This window comes from Hibiscus syriacus, unplaced genomic scaffold, assembly GCF_006381635.1.
Source record: "Hibiscus syriacus cultivar Baekdansim isolate YM2019G1 unplaced genomic scaffold, ASM638163v2 tig00015787_pilon, whole genome shotgun sequence".
Lineage (NCBI taxonomy): Eukaryota > Viridiplantae > Streptophyta > Magnoliopsida > Malvales > Malvaceae > Hibiscus > Hibiscus syriacus.
This window is the reverse complement of record NW_024062370.1, coordinates 43,623-65,082: the sequence shown is the minus strand read 5'-3', so window position 1 is coordinate 65,082 and position 21,460 is coordinate 43,623. Positions and strand designations below refer to the sequence as shown.

Genomic DNA, 21,460 nt, shown 5'->3' with positions numbered 1-21,460 from the left:
GCCTCGGGGATCATGACATTTCAGTCAAACAGACGTCGAGAGTAAACCAGAAATAGAAATTGAGGCATCTCGAAAGCCCAATTCAGACAGATCTAGAGGGACATCTTGAGGGCCCATTTCAACCAGAAATAGAATATTAGGGCATTCTGAAGGCTCACAATAATATGATATTTGGGCATTCTTGGAGGCTCATCTCAACAAGAAGTAATGTTGAGCACACTTTTAACATTTGTATCAGCAAAATGTTGGGTCATTTTAAAGGTTCCTTCAGACAGATCCATGTGGGGCATTTGAAGGCTCAGATTAACAAGAAGAAATATCGGGGCATGCTGAAAGCCCATTTCATCAGAATTAGGACTGTTGATGCATTTTTTGAAACATTCGTATCAGCAATGATGGGACATGCTGAAGGCCCATATCATCATGTTAAAGATCATTGATTTGAGAAAATATTTCTACTGAGACAGAAAGATATGAAGAATGAAAATGATAAAACAGTGACAGTCGAGCTGACTATATATAATTGCTTCGTTCATCAGGCAGTTGCATTAGAATCTTGTTGTTGAACAAATATCTATTCAGCAAGTATGGTTTTAAATACCCAATCTTCTTAAACCATGTGTCACATGACAATGTGTTCTTTGATAAACTACATCATGATTGCATGAATAAAGATGATCCCCAGATAGACTATACGATCCAGGGTTCAGTTCCTCAAGATCTCATCTTTGAATTTTGTATTATATGTGTCGGTGATGATTGGAAATATTCTTTGAGATTCCTGGCAGTTAGTTACAACCATACTGTTGGGATTACGAAGCTATTTCACAATAGTTTTTGCTTACTTGATGACATTGAAAAGGGAGACTCGACTCTCACTTATATTACTGTTATTCCCGTTGTTATTGGGATCATCATTGCTAGCCAAGATGAACTGAGTTTCCATCTATTTTAGGTTTTATCATGTGCGTTTCATCCCTAGCAGCAAGAAATCCACAGATATCTTTCTGTACATTGATCCTATAGCTGAAGTGTTTCTACTTTCTGCAATGCTCATTATAAAAGAAAGCATGATCAGTATCATATTTGCCTTTTCCAGAGATGATATCAAGATTTGTTGGTATCTCCTATTCAATTCGACACCAGCACATTTTGTGAATTTGACCAACTTTTTGGCCATACCAACATTACACTTGAATCCCCACTGAGTTTTGTTCTTAAATGGTCTTATGACATCATTCAAAAGCTTTGAACACTAGACAAAGAGCTTCAATGATTGAAAAATCTTGGCAGAAGCCACAGAAAAGGATGAATATGTTGTCAAACGCTTTACGAACGTCTGAGCAGAAACCACAAAAAAGGATGAATGTGTTGTCAAATGTTTTATGAACGTCTGAGCAGAAGCCACAGGAAAGGATGAATGCGCTGTCAAATGTTTTACGAACCTGCTATTCTGATGTTGAACCAATGTTGCGATCATATGGTTTCCATTTATTGATCCAAAATAAAGTCTGTCTTCTTCAACTTCAAGATTAAAAGTGAGATATAATGAAGATTTCTTTCCACAGAAGGAGAGCTGAAAATTTTGACAACAAGAAACTAGTGGAGCCAACTAAGGTTGAACGACAAGTTGTTGTTAAACATCTCGACATGATATGGTCCAAGTTGCCTTATTCGAGATCTGATTATATGTAAAGACGTGAAAGGAATTGGAATAAATCTTCCTTGTGATATATTTCAAGAGTTAAATTGGAACAAACTCTACTCTCCTAATTAATCCCTGCTGAGTCAGGCATATCTACATCTACACTCTTCAAAGATGATAGATTCTCTTTTTAAAGATGATAGATTCTCTTTTCAAAGATGAAAGCTTTATGGGATTTATACACAAGTCCAAGAAAATAAAGTTGGTTTTATCCAAGACAAAATGGGGCATCAGGGTCATAATTTTGACTACAGCAAGAGTTCCACAAATGAAACATTTCTTCTGAGACTTAAATGAAGTTAAGAAGACGCAAAGATACAAGTTGATCAGATGATTCTACAGAAATGCAAGCTGATAGCATACGTTTCTACACTGATATCCAGAGGTAACCCTGGGAATAAATGATGAAGTGAAGGAAGACCAAGTTCACCACTTTGAAGTCAAATGAAGATTGCATCAACATTCATGCATTCATAAGAATATCATTTACACAATAGACAGTGCATTACGTTGATACATCTGAGTGCATTCAAACATGAAGTTTTACAGATCTTCAGAAGAACAAGAAGATTAATGGTAAAAAAATACCTTACAAGAAGAAGGTATTCAAAACCGAAAATACAGGAATCATGCAAACATCTTAAGAAGAGATGGAAGCAATCCACAAAAATTAGCATTATCTTGAGATTGGGGTATGTTACCCAATCAACATGTTATTTCAAAAAAAAAAAACAGAATGAGAAAACGATTTTCATAGTTTCTCATTTTATCTTTTCTAAAATGAAATTATTGAAAAGTAAGAAAACGATTTTCTTAGTTTTTTTACTTAGTAAACTATTTCCAACAGCCTTATCTTGAGATTGGGGCATGTTACCCAATCAACATGTTATTTGAAAAATAATGAGAAAACGATTTCCATAGTTTCTCATTCAATCTTTTCTAAAAATGAAATTGTTGAAAAGTAAGAAAACGATTTCCTTAGTTTTTTACTTAATAAACTATTTCCCACATCTGTAAGTCCTGCAGTACATGATGTTTCCAAAAAGCCTTCAGGAGGTTTTTGATGTTTTCAAAGCCTTAGGGTCATCTGTACAATGCATGATGTTTCCAAAAGCCTTCGGGAGCTTTTTGATGTTTTCAAAACCTTAGGGTCATCTGTAAGTCCTGCAGTGCATGATGTTTCCAAAAAGCCTTCGGGAGCTTTTTGATGTTTTCAAAACCTTAGGGTCCTCTGTAAGTCCTGCAGTGCATGATGTTTCCAAAAAGCCTTCGGGAGCTTTTTGATGTTTTCAAAGCCTTAGGGTCATCTGTAAGTCCTGCAGTGCATGATGTTTTCAAAAAGCCTTCGGGAGCTTTTTGATGTTTTCAAAGCCTTAGGATCATCTGTAAGTCCTGCAGTGCATGACGTTTCCAAAACGCCTTCGGGAGCTTTTTGATGTTTTCAAAGCCTTAGGGTCATCTGTAAGTCCTGCAGTGCATGATGTTTCCAAAAAGCCTTCGGGAGCTTTTTGATGTTTTTAAAGCCTTAGGGTCATCTATAAGTCCTGCAGTGCATGATGTTTCCTAAAAGCCTTTGGGAGCTTTTTGATGTTTTCAAACCTTAGGGTCATCTGTAAGTCCTGCAGTGCATGATGTTTCCAAAAAGCCTTCGGGAGCTTTTTGATGTTTTCAAAGCCTTAGGGTCATCTGTAAGTCTTGTAGTGCATGATGTTTCCAAAAAGCCTTCGGGAGCTTTTTGATGTTTTCAAAGCCTTAGGGTCATCTGTAAGTCCTGCAGTGCATGATGTTTCCAAAAAGCCTTCGGGAGCTTTTTGATGTTTTCAAAGCCTTAGGGTCATCTGTAAGTCGTGCAGTGCATGATGTTTCCAAAAAGCCTTCGGGAGCTTTTTGATGTTTTCAAAGCCTTAGGGTCATCTATAAGTCCTGCAATGCATGATGTTTCCAAAAAGCCTTCGGGAGCTTTTTGATGTTTTCAAAGCCTTAGGGTCATCTATAAGTCCTGCAGTGCATGATGTTTCCAAAAAGCCTTCGGGAGCTTTTTGATGTTTTCAAACCTTCGGGTCATCTGTAAGTCCTACAATGCATGATGTTTCCAAAAAGCCTTCGGGAGCTTTTTGATGTTTTCAAAACCTTCGGGTCATCTGTAAGTCCTAAGCCTTAGGGTCATCTGTAAGTCCTGCAGTGCATGATGTTTCCAAAAAGCCTTTGGGAGCTTTTTGATGTTTTCAAAGCCTTAGGGTCATCTGTAAGTCCTGCAGTGCATAATGTTTCCAAAAAGCCTTCGGGAGCTTTTTGACGTTTTCAAAGCCTTAGGGTCATCTGTAAGTCCAGCAGTGCATGATGTTTCCAAAAAGCCTTCGGGAACTTTTTGATGTTTTCAAAGTCTTAGGGTCATCTGTAAGTCCTGCAGTGCATGATGTTTCCAAAAAGCCTTCGGGAGCTTTTTGATGTTTTCAAAGCCTTAGGGTCATCTATAAGTCCTGCAGTGCATGATGTTTCCAAAAAGCCTTTGGGAGCTTTTTGATATTTTCAAACCTTCGGGTCATCTGTAAGTCCTACAGTGCATGATGTTTCCAAAAAGCCTTCGGGAGCTTTTTGATGTTTTCAAAAACCTTCGGGTCATCTGTAAGCCCTTCAGTGCATGATGTTTTCAAATATTTTCATCCTACTCAATAGAGGCCAAATGAAAAAATTATTGTCTTTTTCGTCTTTACTCTATTCTTGTTAACACAAGAATGAGCAAAGAGGGGCAACTGTAGACATTAATTTTTTCATAATAATAATTATAATTATTATTAATATAATATATTATTATTATTATTATTTATTAAATATATATATATATATTACAAATTGCATCAAAGGCCCAATCCAGTACAGGCCCGATCAACCGGCCCAGACCAAAATAAAACCCTAAACATTTAGGGTTTCAACTAAGGTTTCTAAACCCGAGCTCCCAGCCGCCGTTTCCAGAAGCCCCGCGCGGCGGCGCCTCATGTTTCCAGAAGAGCCCAGCTGCCACCTCCAGGTGTTCCACCCCGCTGTAGCCACGACATCACCGCCTCTTCGAAGACTCCAGAAACATCACGCCGGCCGTCCACGTCTCAGCTATGGGGTGAGTCACCACATAGTTTGGTGACTCACCGAAGTTTCCACTCTTTAACCAGTCCGAGAGGAGCGCCGTGGTGGCTATAAAAGCCACCGTTACCTGCAAAATAAAGAACATACACAGCCACGGAGAGCAAGAAAAAACCAAGGAGGAAGAACCAGAGATAACCAAAATAGAGGGGCAACCAACACACAAACAAAGAGCAACGGAGAATAAGAGACCACAATAACGACGAATACGAACAGACAGTAACCACCCACAGCAGCCAAATATTGAAAGAAAAAAGAGGAGAGAAACTTACCGAGGAAACCATAGTCATCGAAGCCTCCTTGTGTCGTCGGAAAGGCGAATACCGAAGGTGACAAGCTTAGATCTAGGTCGGTTTAAAGAATTTTAGGCTAAATAGGACTCGGTTTTGGCTTTAGGGAATTTAAGGCTTTGTTTTGGTGTATTTTAGAATTTGCCGGCCACCGTTAACGGCGGTCGACAGCGGTGGTCGGATCCCGGCAGCGGTGGCTAACCGGGACTCTCTTCTCTCATTTCAGAGAGAAGCCAGAGAGAACTCTGGCTCTCTCTAAGTTTTGAGAGAGAAGAGAAAGGAATAAATGAGAGGCTGGCCGGGCCAGCCGGTTTCGGGTATTTATACCCTCTCCCAAACGACGTCGTTTTGGGGGAGGGTGTTTCTGTAATTTCCATAAAGGGTAAACCCTTTCCGCAGTGTTCTATGTTTATAATACTTACAAATTAGTCACTACAAGTTATTTTTATTTATTTTAATTTGGTAGTTGAATTTTAATATATTATGTTTTAGTCATTAATCAGTAAATATATAAATTTTTGGTAAATAACTATATTAGTCCCTATTAATTTTATTTATTCTTATTTTAATCACCTAGTAATAATTAGGGTTAATTACACTATTAGTTTTTATATTTTTATTTTACTTCGAATAAGGGCCTTTAATTTATATTATTTATATTTTAATTACTAATTATTTTTACTATAAGTTTTTATTTTATTATTTGTACCTATCATTTTAATTTTATTGATTTTTGTCCTTGTTTATTTATATGTTAATTTTATATATTTACTTTTAATTATTATTACTATTATTATTATTATTTAGCCATAAATATATATTTATATAATAAATAATATTTATTTTATTTATTAAAATCTTATTTAATTACTTGTAACTTATTTTAATCATGTTTTAATATTTATTTATTTTTCAATATTAAGAAAGGGCAGTCTTAAAACAACTGGATGTCTATTTTCTGATATTTTTAAATAAATAAATATCCTATTTTATAAATTATATATTAATTGTTTTAATTATTTATTTATTTTTTAATATCGAAGAAAAGAGCTGTCTTAAGGCACCTAGAAGTCCTTTTATGATATTTCTAAATAAATATATATTTTATTTATAAATATATATAAATTAATATTTTTTATAATTATAATTTTGAAATAATAGGATTATAAATTAAATATCTTTGAATTTTTAATTTCTAATAATAGAGACAATTTATAATTAAAAAGTATTAATTTTGGGCGTTGTAGGGGTGCTAATCCTTCCTTAAACGTAACCGACCACGAATCCCTTTTTATTATTAAAAATAATGATTTTTTGGTTAAAACGCAAATCATTTTATCTTTTAATCGATGTTTTCTTAAAACTCTTTTAAAGGATGATTTTTAGGTATTCGACCTACCTGACCCAAAAGGCCGATGGCGACTCCCAAATTATTTTAAAAACCATTTATTCACATCACTTTTCCCGCCAAGTAAAAAAAAATTCGTGTCCGGACGAAAACCGGTTACCACAGATCCCATATGATTTTGTAAAGACGTTAGCTACTAGCCTCGCTTTGAACCTCTCAACACTTACGTCAATTTTATACTTGACTGTAAATATCCATTTGGAACCTAATGGCTTCCTTCTTTGAGGTAACTCTTTAAAGATCCAAGTTCTATTGATGTGATAATGTCAAAGGCCTTGAGACTTTAACAACTTTCTTCCAAGTTGGAATTTTCAAAGCTTCTTGAATTAAATTTGAAATTTTAATACTATCAAAAGATGAAGTAAATACTTTATATGATGGCGTTAATTTTCCATATGCCACATATCTTTCAATAGGATACTTGGAGCACGCTCGAACACCTTTTTTATGAGCAATATGTAAATCTGAATTATCAATAAACAGAACAAGATGCTCACAAGCTGAAGATTCCTTACTCATGCTAATTTCTGAAGCATGAGGTTCCGGTTTAAGTTTTTGACAATCTCTGATTTGTGTGATGTTCTTTAGATGTTCAGCAGGTTGTCTTCTCCTTGAGTAGAGACTAAGTTCTTGATGACTTGCGTCAAGTTGAGATTTGGGTTGAGTAGACTTATTTATAGGAGATTCGAATGGTGTGTTCTTTTGAGGAGTTAGAGAAGGTAAACTTTCTAGGTTGACACTTTGGATTAGAATGTACTCGGATTGAATGTTTTGGAGGCAGTCCCAAAGCTGAAATTCCTTTTTGTTTTCCCACTGAATTGAGGATTTTAAAAAATAAGGTTGGTTTTCAAAGAAGGTGGCATCCATGAAATTATATATTTTCCTAGAAATAGGTGAGTAACATTTGTACCCTTTTTACTTAGAAGAATACCTTAAGAAAACACACTTTATTGACTTGCGATCAAGTTTGGTTCGATTTTGTTAGTGAATGCGAACAAAGGTTGAACAACCAAAAACTTTAAGTCGAAGATCAGAAGAAAACTAAAAAACTTTGATCGATGTGTGAGCTTCACCCACTTGCACTCTAGTCATCGGAATCTACAGAATGTCCGAACTGATATTGACCCTCCTCCCTATAAACGGTGGTGTGAACAAAAATTCACTCGTCAAAGTGGCTCACAAAAATACCAACAGAAATCTCTATGTTTGGCAATGAAATTGATGAAACCCAAACTCTAAAACCAAGTCAAATGGCTTTGGCAACGTGCAACGAAATATAGAAGACTATGAAGAATGTTTGAGAATAGAACGTGCTTATTCACATCATAGGTTAGCCTATTTAAACTAAGGAGACAAATTAAAGAAAATAAATTTCCTAAGAATCTGTACAAATTATTTCCTAATTTACAGCTTCATAACAATCATTTTCATTCATTTGAATGTGATGTTGATGGTAATTACTTGTTTGGAAAAGATCGATATGGAGGCAAAAATTGCCACCTTCAGAGTTCCTGACATAGGAGTTGCATCACAACTGCAACTCGGTGGCATGACAGCTATATGGAATCACAACTATTATAATGCTGCAGTGGCTGCATTGTCTGTGGCTGGACTGGATGTTGGTGTGCATGTTGAAGCCATCAATTCAACAATTGAGAAATTGAGGCCTCCACCTCATCGAATGCAAGTTGGTAAGGAATTACCTTGTCTTTGTCTTTACTTTCTTTTATTCTTTTCCTTTTCTACTTTTCTTTAATGGTACCAGGTTTTTAAAAATTATCGTGTTTCGACTGCTCTTCTAGCCCTTTTATACTTGTAAAATTCCTAATCAATCTACTGGCATGATAAAAGAATATGGTGGTTGTAATTTTTCTGCTAGGCAAGATTTAATAATCTTAATAGTCTTGTATTCGGACTGCTACTTTCTGATTCATGGTTTTCATCATGTAGTACACAAGGATACTCACGGGGTTACATGGGTGGATGATAGCAAGGCAACAAACATTGCAGCTACACATACAGGGCTTATGGGTCTGAAGGGACAAAAGTCAGTAATTCTACTCGGTGGCCTTGCTAAGGTCGGGTATATATCTTTTCCTTTGAATAAAATTTTCTTAATAAGTTCTTTGGTGCCATTGATGTGGCGTTTGCTTCCCGTTCTTTGCATCATAGTGTCTAATTAGAGCTCTGAATGTGGCTGAACTTGGACTTTGCTTACCATCTGAAACGTGCTATTGGTTGAATCATGAGATAATGTCTCATTGACTTCAATTGATCTTCAACTTTCTCTAAACCTTTAGTAGGCATTTGCCCGTACTATAACCGTGTTAAACGCAGGCAATGTTTTTTATTTGCAGGTCTTAAATGGACAAGCATCATGGTTTTGAACAATTGGTCGAACTATTGAAGGGCCATAGATGTGTAGTAACTGTATGTGAGATGTTTCATCTTGAGATACGGCAGTCTCCAATTCAAAATCCTGTCTTCCTGTATTTTCTCTGTTTATTTTGGTTTTTTTTTTTTGTTTTCTTTCTAATGGCTTGTTTCTAAACTGCTTTTGCATGAATGCACAAATTTCGGGTCTTCAGGATTAATTATTCATCAGACATTGTCTGACAACAGTCTTAGCATTCCTTGTATTCAAGCCACAAATCTGAAGGATGCAGCCGAACATGCTGGGAAGATGGCAAAACATGGTTTGTTCTATTTAATGATGAATTTCGATTTAATATGTTTGTTTCCTCATGTAGTCACGTCTGTTCCGATTGTCAGATAATATTGTACATCTGTTATACTTTCTCCGGATCTCTTCCACAGAAGACCTCCTCCAATATTCCTCCGGAGTTCTATACTCTTCGGAGTTACTTGAAGCTTCCAGAGTTTCATAGTCTCTGGGTCCCTAGAAGTCTCTGGAATTCTATAGCTTCCGGTCAGTTATGGTCCTTTGACATGATCACCGAAAGAATCACATGATCTTCCAAAGCCAAATCTACTCTATGACAGTCAGATTTATTCAGTTTGTAAACCTACGGTTAGCTATGATGACCTTAGCCCTAACACAAATACTAAGGGCCGATATATAAACCCCCATACAAAACTGAAGAGCCCATTCTCTCCCTCTCTGAATGGCCCTCTCTCTCTGAGATTACTTCACTATTTATCATCTTCTTTATCTCACCAACCACCTACTGTTACTCTCCATCCAAACCAGAATGAAAGAGCCGTCTACAGCCGCCACTACCCCACATTCCCCCTCAATCCCATCAACAATATCAAGCCATCACACCAAGTTTAGATGCATGGTCCTTCTTAAAACATTACTCATGTTTTCATATTGTTATTGGAATATTGGTAACGATAACAACATTCATTTTATTTATTCACATTGACACAGGTGATGCCATTGTGCTAAGTCCAGCGTGCGCTAGCTTTGATGAATTCAGGAACTTTGAGCACCGAGGGATGTTTTTTCAGGACTTGGCCTTCTCTGCATAATATGTTTTCAACCACTCGGTTGATAATGGATTGTGACTCACTGAATAAATAGCAAATTTGGATATAATTTATTAATAAGCAGCTTAAATTTCATTTGGCCAAAACTGTACATTCTCTTGTTATGTATAATCAAAGAGTTAATTTTGACATTAGAAAGGACATTTCTTTCTAGTTTGCACTTTGGAGTAATATTTTGTTTTCGTGGTTAGGTTGGTATATAGGTCCACCATTGGATCAAAGGGGTGTTGGCATATAGGTCATCTTAGGAACACTCAAAACTTAACTAAGAATAATGATTTATTTTTCTTACTTTATAGCGGTATGGGTGAACCCGTCAAGTGGTCTCAGTGGTTAAAAGGAGTGTTTCAAGGGGAGTATTGTTCTCCTTAAAGGTCTTGAATTTGAGCAGATGCATCTATAGGTATATATGATATTATCTTGTAATCATCTCATACTATTAGAAAATACGGTGACATGGGTAACTTTATGTTTTATATTTCTATAAACTTGGACAATCAACCACGGGATTGGTTAAAGTGGTAAGCAATTTGATATCATTTAAGCAAGTCTTGAGTTTGAGTTCTTGACAATAAAAAAAAAAAAGGCTAAAATGAGTTATTTTGACAATTTTAAAGAACATTTTTTTGTTTGGAAAAGGTGGTTTTGTATTATAAGCGGAAATATAAAACTGAATAAGAGCAAAGTACTCGTTAAAAAATCTCTTTAAACTTACATGGAGAAAAAAAAGTGCACTAAACAAATTGTCAACGGTAGAAAACATCTCAGAAGCGAAAAAACCAGCACAGCACCACCCCTAATCTTAATAGACCGAATTACACTCAATACAACAGATAAAACTACTGTCACCACAAACCATTTAACAAACAGCCCCCAACTACTTTAATGAACCTGCAATCAAACAGGAAGGGGAAACCAATGCTAAACCAAAACAGGCTTTTGAAAACAACCTGCACCAAGGACTATCACAAAACCACAACCTTACTACTACCTAACCCGACCACGACGCTTCTTACCAATGGAAAATAAACATGGTTGCCTACAGAATTTATGATTTTCACTCAAGTACAATTTTAAAGAACGTAATTTATTCAAATTTATGATTTTCACTCGAGTACAATAACTTGGTGTTCTTATGATTTAAAAGATTATTGTCACGACTGGTTGGCAGATGACGTTGTTATTCTTAGTACTGGTCACCGATTTGTGTTATTTCTTGTTTCTTCTTTACATCTTTTCTTTTCTTTTGTTTTTAATAATTTCGCCTTTATAACGCGTTTTTCTCTGTCTTTTGGCACGTTTTCGATTTTTTTTATCGTTCGTTTGATTTTTTTGTTTATTTTCTCAGGGTTGGATTTGATATCATCATGACTGACTAAAATGATACTTATTTGTTATCCTGCTGATTATTTCCTACTTTGGACTCTCGAATTGAATTTGAATATCCGATTTGTATTCATAGATAGTATTCTCATGATACTCGACTCTGATTTACGTTTATCGAGAGTCTTTAAGTTGAAACTCTTATGTTGAATTTAGAATGTTACATTTAATAATTTATAGAGTAAATTAAACCACTGACCATCTAATTATTATCCCATTTCATTTTTACTATTATTTTTGAAATTTTGTCTACTGCGCCATCCAACTATTTAAATGTATTCAATCAAACCACTTGTCATTTACAGTCAACGGAAGTGATGGTGTGGCAGTTAATAAAAATGGTATAATTACACATTTGGACATCAATATTTATACATTCTATAAATTTAGTCCTAATTTAATTTAATTGAATAAATTTAATCATTTAATCATATTACGAAACATGTCATCATTTGTGATTTGGTTTACAAAATCTTGTATAAATTATATTGTGGTTACTGCAAAAAAAAAAAGGAAGAAAACTACTTATTTAGGGACTTAAACCTAAGCAAATTATATGATCTGGGACTTTAATATCAAATTAATACAAAATTTAAAATAAAAATAAAATTTTCATTATTTTTAGACAAAAATTAACATTTCCTCTTTTTCATGATTATAATTCAATGATTTTAATTTTTACATTTAAGTTGAAAAATATTTTCAAAATGCACTTTTTATCCAACAATTATAAGTTTATAAATTATAAAATAAGCACGTCATATGATAACAAATAAATGATAAAAATATAATGTTGACACTAAAATATAATTTTCAAATTCAAAAGTTAAAATTTTTAATTTTTACTTTTGAGTTAAAGAAATGTGTATATTTTATTTTAAATATTATTGTTTAACATTTTTTATAATTTTAAAAATATATTTAAAAAATAATGATGAATAAATTAATTTAAATGGTTAAAATTTTAGTAGGCCAAGTTCTAAACATTAAAATGCTGTTCAAAGTGTTCGAGTTAGCGTCGGGGTTGAGATTGAATGTGGATTGCATTTCGGCTTGGGATTCTTCAATCTACTGCTCGTGGGATAGGTTCCCAACCAAGTATATCGGGCTACCGCTGGGTCAGTCGAGAAACTCCATGGAGTTATGGTTGAGAAATTCCAAGCTACATTGGACGGTTGGAAAGGTAAATTGCTTTCATTTGGTGGAAGGATTACCTTAATTAAGTTGGTTATGAATAACCTCCCGGTGTACTACCTATCATTGTTCCAACTACCTGCGGCTGTAGCGACTAAGTTAAATAGCTTAACGGATAATTTCCTGTGGGGATCAGTGAAGGAAAACCGATACATTGGATAAAATGGGGTAATTTGTGTAAACCCAAGAACTATGGCGGTTGGGGTTTCGTTGATGTGAGAGTGAAAAACTGTGCCTTACTAAATAAGTGGTTATGGAGATATGGGCGGGAAGCAGACAGTATGTGGCGTAAGGCGTTGGTAGCTAAATACGGGTTGGACCAGTTGTCGTTAATTCCCAAAGGCGTTAATCCGAAAAAGTCCTCGTAGGTGTGAAGGAATATTTCATCACCGCTGATCAAGTCGGATGATCTTTTTGCAAGAAATTTAAGATGGGTGGTAGGGGACGGTAAATTAACCGATTTTTGGAATGATTTTTGGACTGAGGTTCCATCGCTTATGTCGTCATTCCCTAGAATCTTTGGGGTGGCGCTTAACAAAAGCTGAAAAGTTGTTGAGTTTGGTCGTGCTTCAAATGGAGTTTGGACATGATCAGTCGAAATCAGAAGAAACTTGTTTGAATGGGAACAAAGGATATGAGACGAGTTCATTCAAGTGTTAAATAAAGCAAAGAAGTGTGGTGTGGGTTCCGATAGATTAGAATGGGTAGGGACCTCTTTGGGAGTTTGCATAACCAAGAGCTTCTACAAGGTTTCATCTTGCATCAGATCCGAGGAGGATAGGTGTTGGAAGCTAGTGTGGGCCAATCTAGCTCCGGCTAAAGTTGAAGCTTTTGTATGGAAGTTGGTCCATCAAAGAATCACGACATTTGTTGAGCTAGGGGTGTTATGGGTGTGCCTCTTCCTAATTGTGTTTGGTGACGGGTGGAAAATGAATCAGCCATCCACCTTTTCTTCCATCGCCTGACGGTGTGGGGGATTTGGCAAAGATTTTTTAGGTCTTGGAGAATTAACCATGTGATTCCTGGAAATATTCGGGACTTCATTCTGCTCTGGGAAAGTCAACCATTAAAAGCTTCATCAAAACCAGTGTGGAGAAAGGCCCTTTTTGCTATTATTTGGACGATATGGCTGTGTAGAAATGAAACCATTTTCAATTAAAAAAAAACTTTAATGATGATCGTATATATGAATTGGCTTTGCTGAGGTTGGGTTTTTGGTGCAAGAGTAACTTTTCTTTTCTGGACTGTGTCCGATTCCCTAATCTTGTGACCGTGACCAGGTAAAATGTAGTGCTGTTATGGATTGCTGTTTCAGGTATGTTCATATGCTTCTGTGTTGGTGGGAGGGTATTGTAGTGTGGGGTAACGTTGGTTGTGCTCCATTTTTCCATATTGTGTTCATGTTAGTACATATTGCATTTTACTGTATGTAGCTGCAGTGGTCTACTGCCATAAGCGTTGGTGTGCCAGGCGTTGTGATTTTTGTGGCTCTTTATTGTGTAAAGCCATAAGATAGAATTATAGTTACCTGCAAATTAGAAATGAGATGTTTAAAAAAAAGCAAGTTTTGTTATGTGATGTGCATAGGGGAGTGATGAGGTTCAGGTTCGTGTTGTGTATAGGGGTGTGATGGGTTAAGTTTTACATTGCTTTTGGGGGCTGCTTTGATAATACTGTTTTGCTTCATTGTTGGGAGTTTGAAAGACTGGTCTTTGGTGTCATGGCTTCCTCTCTGTTTGGTTTCGGTTATAGTTACTCTTGGGCGATGAGTAGTTTTTATGGATTCATGGGGTGAGTTTTGGTATTGTATGCCTGGTTGTATCGATGTTTATTCTCTCTCGATCGTGGTACATTCTTTTTCCTCCCTTATAAGGAGATTTTTTTGACGAGACACGTTTTGTGTTGTACTTTTTGTATGTTTTATCCTCTTAATAACATGCAAAGTACATCCCTTTAACAAAAAAAAAAAAAGAAAGATAATTGTTTATATATTCTGTTTAAAAAATTTAAATTTAAATTTATTTTTAGTTTTAGTTTTGTATTTATTTGAAATTATTTTATAGGTTAATGGTTAAAATTTAAAGATAAAGATTAAAGTAATCATTAGTAGGTTAATTTTAATTTATATTTATTTAGCCGTAGTCTCAATATATTTGATACAAGATTAGGTAAACCAAATCATAAATGAGGCTTAACTTAGTGTCATTGTTCACGTAGCTTCTCCAGCCGCTTGGTCATAGATTTAATTCCCCCTCTCATCTCTTTGTAATTTGTTTTTCCTTTAACTAGATGATGACACGTGTTATCGTATGATTAGAGGATTAAATTTATTAAATTATGATTAAATTGATAGAATCTATAAATATTAATGACCAAATATGTAATTATACTAATTTTATTAACTGTCACGTCAGTACTTCCATTAACTATTAACGAAAAGTGACTTGATTAAATGCATTTAAATAGTTGGATGATTTCATTGACAAAGTTTCGAAAAAGGTGGTCAAAATAAAAAGGGACAATAGTTAGATAGTCAATGGTGTAATTTATCCTAATTTATATTATAATCACTTTGGTGATTATTGTGACCGTCAAGATTCGATCTTAACATCTGGGTTGATTTTGATGGTTACATACAAAGTCATTTCCTACTACTTAACAACCTGATTTATTAGTATATATTTTAAATATTTTCAATCATTTACAATGAATGTTCAAATACCTCTACATATATCATGCTCAAATTCGAGATCTCTAAAAATAATAATCATACTTTTAACCACTAAAATCACTTAGTTCATGTTCTTAACTATACATACATTTAAAAAGTAAAACTTAGTAGTTTGTTCAGGATTGATTTTAAATATAAAAATGAGTAAACTACGCATTTAGTATCTAAACTATATGTTTTAATCCGTTTTAGTATCTAAATTTTTAATTTTTTTAAAATTATACTTTACATTTAGTTTTTGTTTCATTTTAGTATCTCTAATTAAAAACTTAACATGTTTAGTACCTAAACTATCAATTTGGGTCTATTTTAGTACCTAACTTTCAATTTTTTCAAAACTTAACGTTAAATTTTTAACGGGTACTGAAATGAAACAAAAACTAAACTTTAGGTATGATTTTGAAAAATTAAAAGTTTAAATATTAAAACGAATTAAAACTAATAGTTTAGGTACTAAACACATAATTTATCTTATAAAAATTTCTTAAACATCGGATCACGTGGCACTTGATAAATGGAATAATGAAAGTGAGAACAAACAGAAAAAGGTAAGCACGCTCCCACGCTGAAAAACACCTTCCCTCTTCCACACTCCATTGCTATTCAATCTGTTCAAATAAAGTGATAACCCCTGAAAACAAAGGCAGCTAATCAGAGCTTTGGCATTTTTGAGGAAAATGGCATGGGATTTAATTTTCTGGGTTATCTGTTTCTTCATCAACATTGCTCTTCTCGCTTCATCCTTTTATCAGGTATTAATCAATCTTCTCCCTCCTCTTTTGCTTTCTTTTCTTCTCTCTTTTTACATCTGCTTTAATTTTGTTTCGGAACAGTTGATATCTTTATCAGATCTTGAGGCTGATCATCTCAATCCTTTCGAAGCAACGACTCGGATTAATTCCATTGTTCTCCCGGAGTTCCTTGTGCAAGGATTTCTCTGCCTTTCTTTCCTGCTTACCTGGCATTGGTTCATGTTTCTCTTCACTGTTCCCATTACTGCTTATCATCTGATGTTGTAAGTTCATTTACTTATTCGCTAAATAAACTGCGCATTTAAGTTCATTTACTTTACTGGTGGATTCCTATTAAAAGGTGCACAGATCGTTGATTTGTAAATTTTGATTGTTGGCGCTACTTATATAATCGATTGCTGATTTACAAGAACAAGATTTGAATCATGGTAGTATTTTGGTTTTAATTTTTAATTTAGATCCTTTCACTAAGGTATTTCGTACTTTCAAAAGAGTTGGTATCATATTTAGAAAGATGTGGATTCTATAAGATTTCTTCACCATTTCAGAGAGACAGATGTGTGCGGTTTGGTTAAAGGAAAGTCTTCAAGCAAGAAATCTTGGAAGTGATTTTTCTTTTGTTTTTGCAAATGGTAATTTTAGAAGTGATTGACAAAATAAGTTGACAAGTGAATCAGCTCACTTATCTTTAGTATAGTTATGTCTTGAACTACTTTTTGTGGTTAATTTGTTACTGCATGATATTTGACTGGTAATTGAATGTTTCAGGTACTTGAACCAGAAGCATCTTCTTGATGTCACTGAGATTTTCAGAGATCTTAATACCGAGAAGAAATATCGTTTTGTCAAGCTGGCCATTTACTTATTGCTCTTCACTGTAGTTTTGTTCAGGTAATTTCTGAACTTAATCAATATTTTGTTTTTAATTCACTCTTAAATTTAACATTATTATTTCTAGACTGCCATGTTCTTGTCACATGATTTAGTATTTCTAATTAAGCTTATCTCTCTTTGATTGGTGTAGACTTCTTTCTGCTAGCATATTCTTTTTATTTGCTCGGAAGTTTGAAGAACTAGATATTCGGACCTCTCTTTTCTACTAGTATTTTAGGAACCTTTGGTTAGTCCTCTTGTCATATTAACCTGTTATAGAAGTGGATTAATGTGTTTACTGTTTACATTCGTGCCGATATTGCATGCATGAATAACCTGGCAAGTTTACTGTCTGCATCATGCAAAATAGCTTCCAATGTGTCCAGATTTTCATATTAACTTGCTTATCAGATTTTTGATGTAATTTATTTCTCAGGAAACTTGTGATTGTTTAATATTCAAGAATTTCATTTTCAAATACTAAAACTCCATTGTTTCACCAGGAACATGTTATTAGTAAACTTGTGGAATACCCGCAAAAAAAAATCTATTTCTGTATGTATTTTTTTTATAAAAAGGAATGTCATTAAAAACCCCCTTCATAACCGTCAAGCAACAAAGACTCAACAGACATTGGAAGGAAGAAAAGAGTGCCTTAGAAATTATATTGCATAAGAACCAAGTACAATAAGAACACACTACCACCAAAAAACCTATGGCAGCCCACTCAACACTGTGCAAAACAGCACTACATACATGCATATGTTAATACCCTACACAAAAACTACCTCCTAGATTACTCAACCAGATACAAACATATACCATTCCCAAAGCTGCCAGCTAAAACCAATAATACAAAATCAACAACCCAAATAATTCCCCACCATTAACCAATCCCTAGTTTGTCAAATTCAAGGATTCTGTTTGGATTAATAGGTGAAACAAATGTAGTTTTATACATATGAAAGAGTCTATTTCCATTAATAGGTATCGTGTGTCTTTACATACAAGGTGTATCTCGTGAGAACTGCAAATTATTCAAACTTAATGCAAGAATCATTTATTTATATTTTTTCCACAGGAAATTATAATCTTCTAATGTAAACAAAATGAATTAGATAAGTTATTATGGTCACCTGCCTCTCTTGACGAAATTCCTACAACTAGGACCATGGCATAATTAAGCTGTGATGAAAATGCTGTTGTATCTGTCATTCAATGGCATTTTGAAAGAAACATGCATTCATGTTCACACTGGAGACAAGTGAACTATTTCTTTAATTTATGTAAAGATATTGTAGTTCTGTTGTTTTCTGCCTTAAAATATACATATTTTGAAACTAATTGTGGAAAGAATCTAAATTAGGTGATTTGTCACTTTAACGGTGGCTTGCTTGAGCTTTTCTTGAGCAAATTTAGCATCACTAGCTGTTACTAGGTTGAAAATACTAGGTAGTCAGATTCAAAGTGAATGAGAAGAAGAAGGTACCGTGTTGATATGATGTGAGCTATGTGTGGACCTGCAATGAATGTTTAACAATTTTAATGTTGGATTTAAATAGAACTCTTTTATATTTAGAAAACTTTAGTCTACGTAATTTTCTTTCGTAATTAGTTTCGTTAGCTCTTTCTTTTTGCCTTCGTGAAGTTGCTATTTGCTTTTCCTCTATATATATCTATGTCATGTGTGCTGATAATAACCTTCTATTTACAGGCTAGTGATATCTGCGTTCAACTCTTTACATGACGAAGTCGATGTTCATACATATTGATCCCCGGGTGGTACCGTAGGTGGTATTTGTAAGCTTGTAATCCGTATCTTCTGATCCATGTTGAAAGTGAAACTTAGCTAACTGGAGTAGATGTGTTAAAAGTTGATAGTTTGATTAGTGTTTACTGAGTGGTTGTATACTTGGGCTGCCATACCTTCATTTGTTACGGCTTATTGGTACACAGGGGAGGTTCTGTGGACAATTGTTTCAAGTTTTGAAGAATCATGAAGTGAAAGGAGTGTTTTCTCCCCAATTAAGTATGCATTTTTCCTTCCTTTTTTCATGGCCCCACTGCGTTTCCTTTTGGGGTCGTTATGCTGTGCAGTGAAATAATTCAAGGTTAAAAAACAGTTACTTTGGGGCTCAGTCGAAAATTTGATAAAAATCATTTTAAATTGACCGCAACAAAAAATGTTACATTTTTACTAATATTTTCTATTAAACTTAAAATGTTACGAAGAAGGTAATATTTTCGGTTGTCAACCAAAGATGCTACGAAGAAGATAACATTTTTTGTTCAACCGAAAATGTTAGGAAAAATGTAACATTTTAGATTGTATTCAACCTAAAATATTATGAATTTTTATCACATATTGAATTTCGTCTCAAAATTTTCGTTTTTAGTTTTAAATTAGGTTACCAGTCCTTGGACTTCTCTTCCCTTCTGGTTTATTAACCATGTTAAATGGATTGATCCGTTTGCACATTTCCTTGGACTTCATATTTTAACTATTGTTTTTCTTTTTCTACATTAGAGCATAGAGTTGAATGCTTAAATACGGATAAGTATTACGCATGACTTTTCATGAAATGTGAATATAAATTTTGATTTTGTTCGGTTATACACACAAAATTTCGATTTTAATTTAAATGTATATATTAAAATTTGATTTTATTATACATATTTTAAAATTTAAATACATCATTTTATCTTTATATTGATCATCAATATAATTATTTATTTAAACGATATCTGAACATGAAATGATATTTTGTTGATAATTGTTTTAATAATTTGTAAAAATTTGAATTTAATCAATATTTTATATTCATAATTATACAAAATCAAAATCATATATGATATTATGATATTGTATATTTGATAAAAGTTGATTGATAATATTTATATCTTATAAAGTTTTGTTATTTGATCTCATTCTATTTTGGTATTTTTTAATTTATTTTTAGTTTAGTGTTCTTCGAGTTTTAAAAATTTTAAATAGTTTGAGGCGATTAGAAGAGTAATATTTGTTTAGAATCTTTGGTAATTGTTGATAGCGCATGTTAGGGGTGAACGTTTGATTGAGTCGTGTCAAAAAATTTCAAGTTATTTGAGTTGTCGAGTCTTATTTTATAACTTGAAGTTGACTTGAAAATTTTTTAGTTGAGTCAAAAAATTTCAAGTTATTCGAGTTGACGAATCTTATTTTATAACTTGAAGTTGACTTGAAATTTTTTTCGAGTCGAGTTAAGTCAATTTTTTGAGTTTTTGTTTAAATTTAATTATAAATATTTATAATATTATGTTATTTAATTCCATTTTAATGGTTTTTTATAACCACATACAATATATATTTATTCATTTTTTTCATATGTGATATACATATATCATACAGAGTCGATGGACTAAACTTAAATTTGAATATTTATTCATTAATTGTTAAAAAATTTGAGTTATTCGAGTTACTATTCGAATTATTCGAGTTACTATTCGAATTATTCGAGTTACTATTCGAATTATTCGAGTTTTATTTCACAATTCGATTTGAACTTGAAAATTTTTCGAGTTGAGATTATAAAATTACAACTTGAAGTCAATTCGAGTTGAGTTTTGCTCATCCTTAGCGCGCAGACAAACCTTACAAACGCATATGCTCGAACCTAAGATCTCATATAATTTTTTTACGGATTGAAAAGATAATTTTGAATCGAGTTGAGTTTTATTCACAATTATATACAAACCGTGGACCATATCGTGCCGCTCCCCATGGGTCTGGCGTGAATAGTTCATTAGAGCCCAAACATAGGACGACGCCGTGGAGAGAGCTCTTGTTCCTCTACAAAACAAACAAAATCCCCCCCTTTCCCTCAACTGATTATCAGACTTCGGGTTCAGCCACCACAGCAATGGTCTTCATCAACGTGTTCCGCCAACGCCTCCTCTACCGGACCTTTTCTTCACACGCCACTCCAAGTCGCTGGACTTCTCCGGGCCATCAGGACCGACCCAACGGTTACCTCTTCAACCGGACCCCGCCACCTCCTGGGCATTCCCGCTAATGGGAGGATTTGGAGTTACCTTGTTACGTCACCAGCTTCCTCACCATCGTCATCCTTGGTGTCGGCCTCAACGCCAAGCCCGATTTACTATTGAGACTTGGGCACACCAGAAAGCCCTGGAGAAACTCGCCGCCGAATCCTCCTCCTCTTCTGACTAAACTACAATCTGGGTCTGTTGGGTACGGATATGTTCAAACTCTTTTGATTTTCTGTTGTTGATAAATGTGTATTTCTGATAAAAACAAATTGGGTCCTGTTGAAGGATTTCTAGTTTTTTTTTTTGGTTAGATTTTTTTCTTTCGATGATGATGAAAGTCATTGACTTCTTTGTGATCATAATCTAATGTTTTCTTATTTTGGATGGATTGAGTTTAATTTGCTTAACCAAGCGTCTGATGTTCAAAAGTAACTGAAATTAAAC

General features: G+C 34.2%; 2 protein-coding genes across 2 annotated transcripts; both read left to right on the top strand.

Moving 5' to 3' along the window:
- Positions 1-7,900: 7,900 nt before the first annotated feature.
- LOC120208032 (UDP-N-acetylmuramoylalanine--D-glutamate ligase-like) lies at positions 7,901-9,029 on the top strand. The gene is made up of 3 exons (XM_039207404.1): positions 7,901-8,232; positions 8,492-8,619; positions 8,899-9,029. Exons 1-3 carry the CDS (start codon positions 7,986-7,988, stop codon positions 8,926-8,928), a joined length of 405 nt encoding a protein of 134 aa, XP_039063335.1. The 5' UTR covers positions 7,901-7,985; the 3' UTR covers positions 8,929-9,029.
- Positions 9,030-15,988: 6,959 nt separating this feature from the next.
- LOC120208035 (protein cornichon homolog 1-like) lies at positions 15,989-19,019 on the top strand. Its single transcript, XM_039207407.1, has 4 exons — positions 15,989-16,114; positions 16,196-16,377; positions 16,883-17,005; positions 18,702-19,019. The coding sequence occupies exons 1-4, from the start codon at positions 16,040-16,042 to the stop codon at positions 18,757-18,759; spliced, it is 438 nt and encodes a 145-aa protein (XP_039063338.1). The 5' UTR covers positions 15,989-16,039; the 3' UTR covers positions 18,760-19,019.
- The last annotated feature ends 2,441 nt before the right edge of the window (positions 19,020-21,460 follow it).

Excerpts from the sequence above, each read along its gene's own strand:
- LOC120208032 (XM_039207404.1), top strand. The coding sequence starts at position 7,986 with ATGTTGATGGTAATTACTTGTTTGGAAAAGATCGATATGGAGGCAAAA. Across the intron at positions 8,233-8,491 it reads ACCTCATCGAATGCAAGTTG|TACACAAGGATACTCACGGG; the intron begins GTAAGGAATTAC and ends TTCATCATGTAG. Across the intron at positions 8,620-8,898 it reads TACTCGGTGGCCTTGCTAAG|GTCTTAAATGGACAAGCATC; the intron begins GTCGGGTATATA and ends TTTTATTTGCAG.
- LOC120208035 (XM_039207407.1), top strand. The coding sequence starts at position 16,040 with ATGGCATGGGATTTAATTTTCTGGGTTATCTGTTTCTTCATCAACATT. Across the intron at positions 16,115-16,195 it reads TCGCTTCATCCTTTTATCAG|TTGATATCTTTATCAGATCT; the intron begins GTATTAATCAAT and ends GTTTCGGAACAG. Across the intron at positions 17,006-18,701 it reads TTCACTGTAGTTTTGTTCAG|GCTAGTGATATCTGCGTTCA; the intron begins GTAATTTCTGAA and ends TTCTATTTACAG.